The 16,108-nt window shown below is 39.4% G+C and overlaps 2 protein-coding genes across 5 annotated transcripts in view; one reads left to right on the plus strand and one right to left on the minus strand.

Moving 5' to 3' along the window:
• Nucleotides 1-16,108, minus strand: part of qin (tudor domain-containing protein qin) — a 268,711-nt gene that overhangs the window by 109,120 nt on the left and 143,483 nt on the right. The gene's annotated exons all lie outside the window — the stretch shown is intronic.
• Nucleotides 1-16,108, plus strand: part of LOC146003612 (uncharacterized) — a 34,155-nt gene that overhangs the window by 15,836 nt on the left and 2,211 nt on the right. Inside the window, exons 2-3 of the mRNA XM_083141924.1 lie at nucleotides 1,209-1,418; nucleotides 10,114-10,223. Of these exons, the coding sequence (XP_082998050.1) occupies nucleotides 1,209-1,418; nucleotides 10,114-10,223 (320 nt within the window). The remainder of the gene's footprint in view (nucleotides 1-1,208; nucleotides 1,419-10,113; nucleotides 10,224-16,108) is intronic.

Consider the following 16,108-nt stretch of genomic DNA (forward strand, 5'->3'; position numbering starts at 1 on the left):
GAGCAGGAAAGAGTTATGGATTGAACTGTACGAAATCGCTTCCATTTAGTCGGTTCTCTCCGCTCTGACTGGCGGAGCAACTTCTCTTTTTTTCCTTTTTAACCCTTTCAGCGCCGGGGGGCAGAACGAGTTTCGGCATTATGTCAGCTTTGCATTTTCACGCCGATTTCCGCTTTGGAGTTAAGTGTAGAATCACGTTTTTTTTGTGGCGTTGCCATTATTACAGGATTAGTGCTGTTACAGTAACAATGACGTCTTTCACTTCTGGAGCGAATAAGGACTCATAATTAGGCATTTTCGACGCCTCTTTCGTAATTTTGAGGAAAAGTGAATGTTACCTGCCACAATAGACCTGGACAGGGGAGGCTCATGAGGTGGGGATTAGGTTCCTCACAAAGCCACCCACGTGATCAACTTTTGACCAACGATTATGAAACCACAAATGATTTTTCAATAAATAACAGCAATTTCCAAGAATTTCAAAAACTTGTCTCAAAAAATCCTCCCTCAATTTTAAAAACTAATGCAGTAATTAATTCCTGAACAATAACTAACACTGAGGATAGAAAAAGCTGAGGCTGTAAACGGGGACACGTAAGGACAAATAGAGGGCAACACGATACCTCGTTGGCCTGCAACATTGCTGTTCCCGGGGCGTACTACGTGGAAGGGAGGTTGACTTTTGGGTGTCTCTTACTAGGGATGGCCACAAAATCCGAATTTCAGATTATCCGATATCAGTTTCGGATGCAACGGACAATCTGAATATCCGGATAGAACATATCGAAGAAGAATTTCTAGAAAATCCGTACAGTGAAATACGAAAATTACGAGTAAAAGAATATGTGGATAGTCCGTAAAACGGATGAATGATAAAACTGTCCGCATAATGCACATTTTCGTATAATCCGAATAACCGGATAATTCGGACATCCTGATAATCTTGGCAATTCGGATAATTCGTATATCAAAATCAGAATATCCGATATCCGGATAAAATTTCATCCAGATCTGACCATCCCTATTCCTTACAGTAAAAACAACGGAATCTCTAGAGAGTTTTGCAGAAAAACTGTTCATCGAATCAAGTTAACTCTTGAATAGTAGTTCCCTGGTTTTTGTTGATTAGGCGAAGAAATAAAATTCAATGACTCCAGACAATGACCTCCTTCCAAATATACGACTAAATTATTTCTTTCAATTCTCAGGGCCCTTGGCGGAATGCGCAGAGGATGGCTACGCGGTGAAGAAGGCGAGAGCCCCAGCCGCCGACATCAACCCCGACCCTCAGCAGACCCTGGAGCTGCGGGACGAGCAGTGGGAGGGCTCCACCACCAGCGGCAGCGCCCTGGCCGTGCCCCCGGGCTTCCTCAGCCCTTCCGTCATGGAGTACTTGGAGCTCGGGAAGTCCATACCAGGTGAGACTTTTCGTCTTCCGTTCGCTGCTATATGGCAACCAAGGGCGTTTTTAAGGCGGGTGGGGGGTTCCAGGTAGTACTAAAATTAAATAATGAAGGTAATGAAATAAACTAAAATTAAATAATTAAAATATACTTGTTGTTTAACCTAGGGTTATATATTTCCGACGAATTACTTGGAGGGAAAGGATTATATTGGGATCATTCAACTTTGAATGACAGCACCAAAGAAGAGTTATGCAAGATTTATTACTACTCATAATAATATGCATAAAGTATTACCAGGAACTTTACTTTTCAACTGGATGAAACATCCTTTTTCGATATTCAATAAATATTAAATTCTTAATCTGTCATTAATTTCCTTGCCGGGACAGTTTTCTTCTTTTTACAAATTTTGCCGACCTTAGATATACGTGCTGTTATATCACTATTCTTATATCGTCTTTTTACCTATTCATGAATTAAAAATATATTAAGTAATTTCAATAATTTTTACAAAACTATTTTTAATTATAATTATTTTAATTTAAATATTATTTATTATTATTATTATTATTATTTTGAGACTCTTCGTTCGGACTCCCCCCCCTGAAATATATTTCTGGTGCCTGGTGACATCAAACAAAATATGGCGCCAAAAAGAATTCCCAAAAAGCAAACCATTCATTCATCGTTCTCTGCAGGTTTTTCATTGCAATCTCCGGCCTTTCCGATCTTGCGCCTTCACGTCAACGTAGGTTCCATCTAATTTAATAACATCTCTCATCTGCTACCATCTTCTTCGTATATCTTTCCCCCGTTAACCATTATATTAGCAGGCCATTTTTATTTTCGTGTTTGTAATGTCGGTTTAAGTATTCAGCATATTCTTACTTATCATCTCTGTTGGGTCATGACAATGTTTCATCAAATGTTTTGCGAAGAGCTGGTCTTTTCCTGTCTGTGAGGAAGTTTTTAGTTGATTCTCTTAGTTTTCAATGTGCCCTTGACAACATACCACTTTTAACTTTTCTTAACATTTTATGTAAGAATTTTAGATAAGGGGATATTTCCCCGTGTACATTGAAGGGTGCCGTCGAACCCTACAATTTTAATCTATTCACTTTTTTCTATATCATTCAGCATTGCTCCTTCAACCCTCCCCATGGAGTTATATTTCTTTCTTTGTCTATGCATTTCACACGGTCAGTTCTTTGCCACAGGCATACTTCCTCGCTTCTTCGTAGGATCCAGGTTTCTGCGCTATACATACACTCCACTCCACACAAAACATTTCAATAGTCTCTTCTTAGTTGTCGGTTCAAAGGTTCGCCAAATACATTTTTCTTCTATCGAAGGCTTCTTTTGCCATTGCTATTCTCACTTCGACTTCCATGAGCAATGATAGCTGAAGACAGGAAGTGAAAGCATGTCATTATAAATATGATATAATTACACGTAAATTACATCCAATATCTACTTTATACGAAGTGAAAGAATTGTTTTTCAGTAGGAAATAATTGAGACAGCCATTTAAAATTGCAAGAAAGAAGTTTTATAAGAAGACAGACTTAAATTAAAAAAAAAATTAAAAAAAACAGCGAACAGGCTTTCGATTCTCCTAACATTTTCTTTCTTGACGTTGCATTTCTACCATTGTTGGCTAATCGCCAGTGATTACACGAAATTGATGAATGAACAGTTATACCCACGCCGGGACTCGAACTTGGCACCTTCGGTGAGGAAATCGAAGGTCGACTACTTATTTCGCACAATCACCGAGGCGGTTAAATGGAAATGCGTTTACTACGCGATTTTTCTGTATTCCTGGTGCCCCTACCCGTGCTCCCGGAGAAAAAGAAAGCGAGGGCCCTGACGCCGACTTAACATCAGCTGGCGAGGAGAAACTCTTTAGATGAGTAATTCCGAAGTTAATGCCACGAATTAATTTCATTGGCGGAACGTGTCGGACGTTTCAAAACAGCGATTTGCGCTGTACACAAGTATGAGGCATTCCGTCATTTCTCTCACTGCAAGTGGCTGACCCACTGACCACCCCAGAGAAAAGTAAGAGTGCTGGAGCGGCGACATACGGGACTGTTGCCAACTCAGGGATAAGTGTTCAACTTTATTCTCTTTCGATCTACAGCGTGAGTCAAAAGTCCCTTAACACCCCTAAAAAAATAACGGGCGTTTCAGAAATAATTGATGGGTTTCACAAACTTATTGCAAGTAAAGTCTTGGAGTTGCGTTAATGAAACCAGTCCAGAACGAACGAGGAACTCAGTTTCTTTTAACACCTACAAATGTTCAATGTGTGCACCACAGGTGACACGGCACGCATCAACACGATAGTCTACTTCTTGCAACACTCTCATCAACATGGGCCTGTCGATAGTGTCTATCGCTGCGATATCATGCGGCATCGCTGAGACGAATACCTGTCTTTGATGGAAGTCCACAAAAAGAGGTCACACGGTGTAAGGTCCAATGATCTTGGGGATCAAAACAGTGCACAAAACACCGCGAGTGATGTGGGTGATGTGAGTGTCGCCTAGCGGCAGGGATATGAACTCTCGGCTTAACAAAACATGCACGCACAAATGTTTGCAATCCTCGATCGTTCAGGATGGGGTTCATTAACGAAAGTTCAATACTTTACTTACAATACAATTGTTGTAACTCCTCAATTATTTATGAAACACTCGGTATAAAGGAGTTATGCTGGGTGCAATTGTTCACGGTAGAAACAGGTTGTGCAGGAGGAACCATAGTTGTGTATGTCAAGTTGAGGTCCGCCACATTGAATTCAACTCAACAATTTAAAATGCAAAGGGCTACAACACAACATACACAACCATGGTTCCCCCGTGCCTGTTTCTATCATGACCTATTTATTGTACCTAGCATAACTCCTTTACATTTTATAGGGGGTGTTAAGGGGCCTTTGACTCACACTGTACATGGGACACTCATGTTATAACATCGCCATTACAATGTACGTGTGACCTTCACGGATTAGAACGCAAACTGCTGGAGGAACAAGTTCACCTCCAAAAAAACAATTCGAAACAACCTCAATTTCTGAAACTCTACTCAACACTCAATCGATCTCGGTGGGCAGACGTATAGTCACACCTCTATTTATCATCTATTGTTATCATCGCGATTAACCTAAAGAACTACAAAACTACAGTAATTCTGCAGAACTTTAGCACTGATTGGTTAAAAAAAAGTTGAAAATGGCAGAAAGTCACGTTAACTCCGCACTGTATGTGAAGTTTCGTGATAAATTTCTTGCGCAAAGGATCTTTACCTTGACTGACTATAGGTCTACTCCGTAGGCTCATTGCTACTGTAACAAGCGCCTGCCTCTTGCAACGATACCGTTAACATTTCTCTCGTCACCAAATGAAGTATTTAATTGACGAATCTTGTAATTATTTGTAATTATACTGAGCATCAATTAGCATCCAAAGAATACGAAAGAGAGCAAACAGCCATTCCTCCTACTAAAAAAAAACCTTGATTGTTTAGGTATATTCCGAATAAATTCCCAAACCTTTCTCTAATGTTTTCATTCATTACCGAAGCGGCCTCTCCTTACGCGGAAAATCTCAACAATTTGGAGATGATTTTGCAATTTTAGAGTTCAAATTTGTTCAGGATGTGAATCTACGTGACAGAAAAACACTTAAATTTTTTGTAAGTGATTTTAACAATATAAAAGGGGAGAAAGTCTTCCTGTGAAGCGAAGGGTCTTCAAACAAGAGGCGCGGAACCAGTCTGTCCACCGTAAGCGTGCTGATGGCGTAACTGTGTACACTGATGAGTTAAGCGTCTTCTCCAGTGTTGCCACAAAAGCAGAATCTATTCCTAATATCAGCCGTTAAGAAGGCGCACTGGAATTTATCTTTGTTCTCTTAATATCTAATCCCGAACAAAGGGATATTTTTGGGACCACGATTAATGCTAAACTCGACGTGACGTAATTAAAAACTAACGATAACTACCCATTTTGGTGGCCCATCTGCTACTCCGTAGTCACGCCTTGCAATTTCACAACCGGAGATCTGAAACAATGGTAGAGAGGAGACGAAAGTCCCACTGCATATTTCCTTCTCGCGACAAGGCTAGGTGCAGCTTGTCTTCGGAATTTCATCTCATTCACTACACTCTATCCCGGGAATCCGTGGAGCAAGGCCGCGGATATGGGTAAAGAGGAGGAGAAAGAGATTGGGCTGGGAGGAGCGAAGCAGTACACGCTAATGCGAAAAGTTGATAGCTGCAATAGCTGCTCCCCTCCACGCAATCCCATTCCCTCGCACGTGTCCATTGGTCGAGCCCTCTCCAGACTCTACTTGTGCAGCTCGCTCCAGAAATTCCCGAGAGAGAGGATAGTAGTTATTTCTGATGTGACTTAGAAGCATAGTATTGGACGCAGAAGAGAACAAGAACACTCATTTCTGGCGCCTCGTCCACCAGTATCGATCATCTCAAACCAACACACACTCACGAAACTTATTCGGTATTTCATCGATTATAATCCAAACTTTTGTTTCAAATGTTTTCCAGTGTTTTCCTAAGGCCATATAAGTATATACCAAGGATCAAGTTTTGTATCAGCCTCTGTGGCGTAGTTGTTAACGCAACGCACTACAACCCCTAAGATCTAGCAATATACCGTATTTGTCGGAGTACAAGACGCATTTTTTCTTTTAAAAATAGGTCTTGAAAAACAAGGGGCGTCTTATACGCCGAATACTCAGGAAGAAGCAAGAGGCCTAGCATGTCACAAGTTTGTGAATGGGTCAAAGCTTCGTGGGATGCTGTGAAAACTGAAACAGTGGTTAAATCAAGAGTGGCTTTAGTGATCCACTGGATGGAACAGAGGACAATTTGTTGTATGAGGACTCCGATTGAAGAGGTTTCATGACTTTTCATTTAGCTCTGGAGATTAATGTCTGGGTTTTGACGAAGATAAAAAATGTGTACAAAAAAAGAGTACGCCGGTAAATACGGTAATACACGGCTCATTCTTATCGTCGTGATTAACCTGAAATAAATAAGCGACGTACAACAACCAAGTTAGAAAAAGGCCAGATAAAATATGAATCCACAATGGCTATATTTAAACTCAATAAGTCAGCATCGAAAGAATGTATACTGTTACGGAACAATCTCCCATCTCATACACTATCGTAACAAGATATGAGAGAAATATTACATGAAAGCGACGAGTGAGCGAGTTCTGCTTGGCGGTTCGTAACCTTGATCTATTTCCCGCGGCTTTATTCTAACAGAAATTGAACAATTAGGTCAGAGAGTTCTTGGTAAAATATAAGTTACTCGATCAAGAGACGGCGAAAAATCCACAGTTTACAGGGACGCATAGGATGCTGGAAAGAAACTATTTGTTCCGTTTATTACATGTTTTATTTATCCACTGCCAGTTGTTAGTGCAAGACAATCTTCTTTCGTTACATTACTTACTACACCAAGATATCTGTAAACTTAGTAATGCGAACTACAGGAATCTCCTTCCCACCTTCTTTCAACGTTGATCTTTAACGTGGTACTACGAATGGCTTCGCCTAGTCTGTTGGAAAGTGTCGCTAATTTCAATGTTTTCTTCTTATGTTATGCCAGCATACCTCTGTGGTATGTGAATCTTTTAAATGGTAGGTTAATAAGTATGAATTTAATTTCTGAACCAGATAGCTTTCTTTGTGAATAATACTAATCAATGGTGAAGGGACGTCTTTGATTTGGGAGATACAAAAATTAGTTTGGCATGGGATTCGTTTAGTGGCTGCCAAGATGATAGCGTGTCCTAGCCAGCCATTTCCGAGAAAAAGAGCTTCAAAGTTTCGAAGCTTTTTATCAACACAGTTATACTTCATTTTAACAACTTTATATATATATATATATATATATATATATATATATATATATATATATATATATATATATATAATCGTGGAACTATCGGTGCAGGTATGAGTCTCGCAACTCAAAGATGATGAGACAGGAGTTTCTCAGGTAAATGTTCCGGGGTGAACACAATGCAACTACGAAATACGAGGACAAAAAGGGCGGCAGTGATCGGAAAAGAGGTGAGATCGCTTTGAGTGGAGTAAAGCTGGAGGTATTGAGAGCGAGGGGTTCGAGACTTCCATCTTCCCTTGCGTGTCTGTCATTTTCAATCAAGACGTATATGGTTTCTTAAACATATTTCATTTCGTTTATTTAATCTGGTCAAGTGCGTGACTCATCGCAGTCCCTTTTGGGCGGGCATGTGTTATGCGAGTGGCGTCCCTGTGAGTTACGTTACGGAATGGCGCACAATATTTAGTATAGAATCTAGTGTGTTAACAATCTGAGGTGACTATAGTGGCACCCAAACTACGGAAATTTAATGATCGGTAGTTCTTGATCTTGAAATAATATATAGTAGCATGCAGTATGATTTTTCGATTCTTGTGTTTTAATGACTGTGGCACGTTTGATTTGTTGTTTAGTAAAATATAAATGGGCGTGTCAGCGCCCGTCTATTTACATCCGCCTGCGCGAGGAGAAATTCATTATCTAAAAATCAAAGGCTCAAGTTTTCAAACATTCTAAAATATTCTAAAGGAAATACAACTGCAGGATGAAAAACCTACACTGGACAAATAAACTAAAAAGGTAAGATGCCAGAAATATGTAACTTAATAAAAAAAATCTGACCTAGCAACACATAAAGAACATGGTTTCTTACTATGTCTACCTACGTGTTCAACTATATTATCTAATATAAACTTATGTCGTGAAATTCTATATAAACTTTGCAAAGAAAAAATAGCATCAGGTCGTTATTTTTAGTTTTAGAACCGGAACGCCTTGATTAAAAGGCGACGACGTTTAATCATGGTACGCATATACACGAAGATAGATAGATGTAGAAAAGAAGAATAGGTGCGAATCAAAAATATTTTAACCTAAGATCCGTCTCCTCACGCTTTTAAAAGGCCGTGGCTGAACGTGTGGTCCCCTCCCCTTTCACACATGTACGCTGTCAACACTTTCGCGTGGCTTGCAATTACGAATCGATACGAGCGGTTTTGTAAGTCGGGGTTTGCTAAGTAAAAGTGTGGAACTGGTTAGCCTTGCCCATGTCGTGTCTTATCTGCCGCCACAATGAAAGCCTCGCTCTCTGTTCTTTCTCCTTGGAGCATGACGCACGGCTCCACAGAAGACATCTCGGGTTGCGTAACACGACACCTTTGCAAGCTGCATTCGCCTTCCCGGAGCAATTTACTCGGCGCTAACTTGTTTTGCTGTTATCGACAAAAAATAATATAGCGGGTGGCCCACGTCACGAGCAGAATTGATTTGAAGTTCAGAATTAATGCAACAGAGGAAAGTAAGTTGCCTCCTTGCAAGCAGGCAACCACAACACTGAACGAATGGGCACATAGGCGTGCGCAGATTAATTTATTTGGCGGTGCATATGTGGACATTGTTAGCCTAATTGTCGTAACTTATGTTCCTTTTCCACAGACACTATTAGGTATATGAATATGAATTTTTTTTTAACATTACAGGCTCTGAACATTCTTCATCACTTTAGGTCCACTGCAAGATAAATCGTGAAAACAAATCTTCGTCCAACTTTCTGGACAAAAAAAAAAGTTGCATAGACCTCCTATCGGTTTGCATTTATTTTTCTTGTGGGTGCGGTTTCGATTGCTACTGCAATCTTCTTATGTATAAATGAAAATAAACAAATAAGCCCTGTGAATAGGAGGAGGTTGCATTAGCAATCGAGGCTGTGCTAGGGAGAGGGATAAGTGCGGGCCGATTGATGGAGGAGCTCTGTGAGATGTATAAAATATCTTCTTTGCCAGTGATTATTGATTAGTACAGTAAACAATATCACTTTATTTTGGGGAGAAGGAGAGAGAAAAAGGGGGATCTCAAATGAAAGGAATTTCTTTGGTTTTTTAACGCGGATATTATTTTCATTGTTTGGGGGGGGGGAAGGGGGTCACATTAGTGGCAACCCAGTGCTAACGCCTATGAATGGCCATACTACAATAATGCAAGAATTCACTTTATAGCTGTGCGCAGTCCAGGAACACTCGCGGAAGAAGCGTCACTTGAGGCAAACGCATGTAATCAAGTGCAACCTCATCCACAGAGGCACACCAGCAACCACGAGAAGCGGGTATTCTTTTCCACTGCAGAAGTCTACAGACTAGTGGATGTGAAACAGTTCGCTTCACTTCGTTAGGTTAATATGCAAAAAAACTGATTCACACTTGTCATTTGTGAGAGTTCCATTTGGAGATCATTCATTAATTACAAAAATGAATATTAACTTAAAGTACAGCAAAAATTTCGAAAATGATCATTTCCGGTTATTACGAGGCTGCATCAAAAAATAACGGGACTACTAGTATCATTCTGAGACTATTGCTTCCTTGTATTGAATCTCAATTACGTCCTCATAAGAATCCTTTCATCTTCACTTTCTTATCCGAGTATGTGTTGAAGAATTCATGTAATGATATCAATGTAAGGGAATTAGCAATTGGAGAAGAGAAACAGCAAGTTGATAAGATATAATGCGGACTTGCTTCAGAAAAGAGTTTTCCACTGTCCTTTGCTACTTAACACTTATTTGACGATAAGATTTTAGAGAGAAACTAAATATCGTTCTTTATTTCAGGTCGTCCTGGCACTGACTACCCCATCTTGGCGGACGTCCCGTACACCAACTTTTACTGCAACGACCAACCGTACCCAGGATTCTTTGCTGATGTCGAAACTCGTTGCCAGGTAAGTCGGCGGTGTGATACAACCAGAGAAGGTTTGGAAGCAAAAACAAGTGAATTGTGTTCCCTGCTTATCAAATTATCATCCTTTAAAAGCTTTCCTGACCCAAAACAACAAAATGTAAGAAACGGGCAAAGAGAGGAAAAACAAACATGTTTCGCTTGTTCACACAGGGTTCTCAAAGAGAATTAAGGAACAATAATTATTTAAGATCTGAACATACAGAAAGAAAAAAGGTCTTACGTTTCGAAATCAGTCGTGACAGGTCTTTTGGTCCCTATTCGTTTGTAAAAATTTACTTAGCAAACAAAGTTGCCATACTCCGGCGGTGAAGACAAAGACGTTTTGGTGCATTCTGCATATTCCAATATCCCTCACAAAAGCACTTAATAAATTGACAAAAGTACGAAGTACGAACAATCACTCTGCCAAAGGAACCAGATTTCCTTGTAAGATTATATGAACGAGAATTAAGGTCATTATAAGTTTCCTGTTCACAGTTTTAGAAAAATTCCCTTAAATGGAAAAGCGAGTGCGCATATCACGTTCAATAAATACATTTCTTGCATGACCTGAAAACTCATTAACCTTGAGTACAATTACACTGTTCTCCACAATTTGTCAATTCCCCCAAAACACGCACTACTCGTATGCTCATTTCAGTTCAGCATGGCCACACGTGACTTTACCAGCGTTTAGTGTATCCAATAGAGTACTGCATTGGACCACTTTTGCTCGAAAATACTCGATCGAATCTCCCACGCTCGAGCGCGATTCGCTCGAATATATAGAACATCAAATATCATTTCAATGTGACAATAACCGTACAAATATATGTGTAAAATTCGTGCTGGTAGCTTCAGCCCATACTCATCTATTCATTTTCATATATTGCTATGTATTGGTAAGATAGACTAAATTACATTTTAACATGGAGATGATGACTATGCTCACTTTAGTTTCAATTTCACTGCGTCTTTCACTTCACGAAGCATATTTGAAGGCCCACTGCGACAGACAAATTACGGTTGCACGTGAACTACTGGACTTCGAGCGTATACTGATCGTTTGTCTGTTCGAGCGTTATTCGCTCGAGCGAAGAAACTGTCGATTCCTTAAGCCATCTATAGCGTCACCCATGCGAACTATTAGACGATCGAGCAAAACAGCCTCGATGCAGCACTCTAGTATCCAACTTACACAGGTAGTCGATCACAATGAGTTGCTTCGACATCATGAAAAATATGAATAAAAATGTTCGACGAAAAACCTCACCGTAAACACTCTTCACCCTCTGTTGTTGCTCGGATAACACGTTGGGAATTCTCTGTTCAAGGCATTATCCCAGAATACACCCCTGAATAACAGGATTTCTGTTATTTGAACCTTTAAAACAAAGTCCATGCACGGTTACAGAGAGCCGCGGTGGAATAGTCGGTAGGGCGTCTGACTGCCACGCGGTAGACCCGGATTCGATTTCAGGGGTGGGTGAATTTTTCCGGCCTTGGCCCCGCAGAGAGAGGATCTGGGACTCACTCAGCCTCAAATCAAAGGGTATCTGGGGGCAACCCTGGGGGGTAAAGGCGACCGGGGCGTGGTGCTGATCACATCACCTCCAAAATGGGACCCTGCACCCCCCCCCCCCCATCCTCTAAATGTGTCTTAATAGCACGGCGAACTTTACCTTTACGCACAGTTACGGAGACAATTATTGGGACTCTCCACCTTCCCCGCGCACTGATTGGATTAATCAACTTGATTTATTTTCTTCGCTTTTCTGCCACTGACAGTCAAGCGGGAGAACCATACTGGCAATAGTGCAATAAGAAGTTAAAGGAAGGAACAAAAAAGAGGAAATAAAGAACCATTTGCCGACTGCTGCTCCACGAAACAATGTCTACAAGCACACGTACCTTTGGGCAGAGCAAGATTTGAGGCACGCGATTGCCGAAGTTGTTATCAAACAGAGCAGAAAAATGGAGAAAGGACACAAACCCGCAATATTGTTTCTTAACGGGAAAATGTAATTAACTGTATCGAGTACAAAGTCTGATCAAATTAATTCTCGTGGGAAGTGTAGAATCGATTTCCCGTTTATGAACAACGGCTCCTTAATTGATATTACTCGATACGGCAAGTACTTTTTTTTATTGCTTTCGATGGTCAATCGACATTACGCAATTTGCTTCAAGTTCCGGGTTATTGTAAAACGTGACACTGTTATAACATCTACCACTTTTCATTTTTCGTTTAGGGACTAAAATCTGTTCTTACAATACCTAATTCAGAGCACCAGGATAATAAGAAAGAAAAAAGGCAACTTTCACCGCAAACGAGCAACCGCTCTACCTCCCCTGGGGGCAGCAGATAAGGTCCGTTCTCGAGGTAAAGAAGGATACTTTCACGTTAATGGGTTGGAATATTTGTTTAATTCATTAAGCGAGCGAGAATGACAATCTATCCATAAATACCACCCTGCAAAGAGAACAAATTCTGCCCAACTGCACTTCCTTATATAAAGTGTTCCGCTTAGAGGGATCGAGAAATAAATGCTCGCCGTTTAAAAACAGAGGAATATATTGTTACAGGGTGGCCACTCTAGGATCAAGTTAAAATTCAAGTACAATTCCCGGTTTTTAACGAAAAATTTCCAAAAATTCAAGGGTGTATTTAGCATTACCGCCTCTCATCACCCACACACACATGCACACAAATATATTAACAATATATAAAAGGTCTATCTGATTCCAATGTATCCCAAAATTCTAATTAAATTTAATTAAACAGTACATATAATATTTAAGGTGCGGAGTTTACATTTGCCATTTCACATACTCAAGACTCGAAATACATCTACAAACACAAGTCACAAACGTTACGGGATATACTAATCTACGAAAAATTGTTAATTGTACAAGAATTTTACACTTAAATTTACCTAATCAACTTTGAGATATCTTATCTTGCAATAATCTTCAGTCTGTCAGATAGACTGTTCTGCAAACAACATTAACAAAGTAAACGGATTGAGATAATTCTGTTTTATTTTCTTCGCTGTTTTTTTTCTCCTTCCTTGATAAAAATAAAAGCTAAACTGCGTAAAACTTGCCTCTCCATAAATGTAATTCTATTTGGATTAATAAAAGTTACAATTTTTCACGTCTACGGAGAAAAATTCACGCAGAATTCTCTGAGCCAATAATTCATGCAGAATTCCCGGCCAGTAACCATACTACGTTATGATTTTCATTTTACGAGATACAGAAACTCTCGGAGTTTATACACCAATAAATAGTGAATACACGTGCTTGCGTAATGCGGGAACAAGCTGATACTATTCCATAGAGCAACAGACACGCGACACTCGGAGGGAGCTTGAATACCGTTTAGATGTCTGTAGGGCAACTCAAGGGGCACACATCGAGTTGCATTGACCATTTTCCTGAACTCTGATAGTTTCTACATCAAGGTGTAGAATGTAATACACCATTATTTTCACTTCAAATTATCAATAATTTCTCCATCCCTCTAAGCGGAACACGCTGTACATTCCTCCTACATTTTAGCGTTCCGTCTCTTCGGAACAGCTGTAGAATTTAATGCGCCTTTGACCTGTGCCAGTAGATATTTTCGAAACTTTCTCGCGTCTCGAAAAAAACTGCAAATATTTCGAATTCCTCGTAGAGTATTCAGGAGGGTCTTCATGTTCCTTGCTTTCGCTGTTGCCTAGGTCGTGAGGCTGCGGCCCTGTAAATTCTTTATTTTCACAACTCGATGCTCCGATTCAAGAATTGCACTCGTAAATACCTTTTTAATTTTTTAAACTATATGCATTAATTAGTTAACATGTATTGTTGAAATTAAATAAGTTATGGCAAAATCATAAATAGTAATAGCTTCATATCTACCATACGTGTGACAAAATATACAATTAGGTTTACATCAGTTGTCAACAACAGGATCTCATAGTTTCCGCGGACCAACATCATTACATTTGGGAAGCTATTATTTTCATTGGCACTTTGCATTTTTAACACCTAAAAATTACAATTAATCAGAATATTTCCACTACAAAGCATTTGTTAACGAAAATCATTGGGCAAACTAAAATGACGAATCTCAGAACCTCTCGCGGACCGATATAATCGATACCAGGGATAAGCGGTTCACAAACACTGCCCTAAATATCACGTAAGGTTAAACGATGGACGTGTCAAGGCAAGGCATTCGCAGTACTTCGTCACAAACACTTCTTCTGAACAGGAAGTAGAACCAATTCCCATTGATTTCGAGATGTGCATATAGGATTACAATAGAACTTGTTTGCATATAGGGTTACAATAGAACTTGTATGCAACAAATAAGGAAGACGATGAGCATAATAAACTATGCTTCCTCGAATGAAGAAAATCTCTTCCAAGAGCATTCTGGAATATCTTTTAACGTAGCTGATTTGTAATGCACTTTGCGACCTGCATGCGAGACCATTCTTCATTTCCCGCAAGGCGCCTGATGAGCTTGTAATTGTAAAGAGAACACGCTTTGCATGCGACACGCAACGCGCCCACGGGACACCGGGATTTATGGAGAGTCCTCTCTTTAGCATCGCCAGCCTCGTTATTCACGATGGCAAACAAGAGGAGATTCACGTTTCAGCACTTAGAAGAAAGTTTGGTACTCCATTGTGTTGGCAACAGAAAATAAAACACATATTGTACAGTCACGGACAGTTTTGGGTTGTAATGATTCCATTGAAGGTGGTAGCTACAATCCAAGTGTCCGTGACTATACATGAGCTTTGCATTACAATTAATGTCCTATAAGCCTCTTATTTAGGTAGATAAACCGCTTGCTTAATAATAAAGAATTCAAGTTTTTTCACAGTGGTAATTCTAATTCCATAATTTTGGTAAAGTCGCGGACACTTCTGGGTTGTAACAATCCCATTAACTTTCCATGGAATCGTTACAACCCAGAAGTTTCTTGTTGTGTGTGTAGTTTAATATGTCACATCTCGTGTTCTAAGTTTTTAATAACACTAGTCGACATTTCAAGAAAAAAAGTTCGGATGTTTTCAAATCAATAGGTGTTTCTGGAAGTACTTTGAATGCTCGTCACTAAGGCTAGGATTTTTATGACCTAAAAATCAACAAAATATGCAAAATAAAATATGCTCTTATGACCTAAAATTTTATAAAATATGCACTATAATTTGAAAAATATACCCTTATAACCACACTGTTTCAATATCTAACTTATGCTGTAATATTTTAATTTTAATTCACTTTATGTACCTTATTGAGTTGCAATGCACAATGAATATTTTCCCTCAATTTTCAATTAAAAATGAAAAAGATTCTGCTACAGTCCAAAAAAAAAAAAACTCGAGTGAACATGGTAGTAAGGACGAATCCACTTCGAAAATGACTGTATATTTCTTGAAAAAGCGAAAATATGTTGAATATGACCGAAAATGCATCAAAATATGCTTTATCACGTAGAAATTGCCAAATATGCCAAAATATGGCCTTAAAAAGCACCTTAATTCAATTTGTTTCTTCACAATACGAATTTCTATATATTTAGGGAACACATCACTCTTACCAAAAAAAAAAATATGCTAAGTCATGAAAATCCTAGCCCTACTGATCACGCATATGAAATTCATTTTTTCCCACCACGTCAGGATTTCTCACATTCTCATATTCGCCATTCCATTACTTACACCTTACATCTATACCGGCGGACATTTTCCCGGCATTTTAGTATTTCACCGCTCTGCAAAAATTACTGTCGCGGTCTCATTATCCTGGAAATTATGCAAAATTCCAAGGTTTTTTTGTTTTAGTTTTGTGCAAAAACAATATGTTGTAACATGTAATTTACGT

Source organism: Lepisma saccharinum, chromosome 20, assembly GCF_977018435.1.
Source record: "Lepisma saccharinum chromosome 20, izLepSacc3.1, whole genome shotgun sequence".
NCBI classification, from domain to species: domain Eukaryota; kingdom Metazoa; phylum Arthropoda; class Insecta; order Zygentoma; family Lepismatidae; genus Lepisma; species Lepisma saccharinum.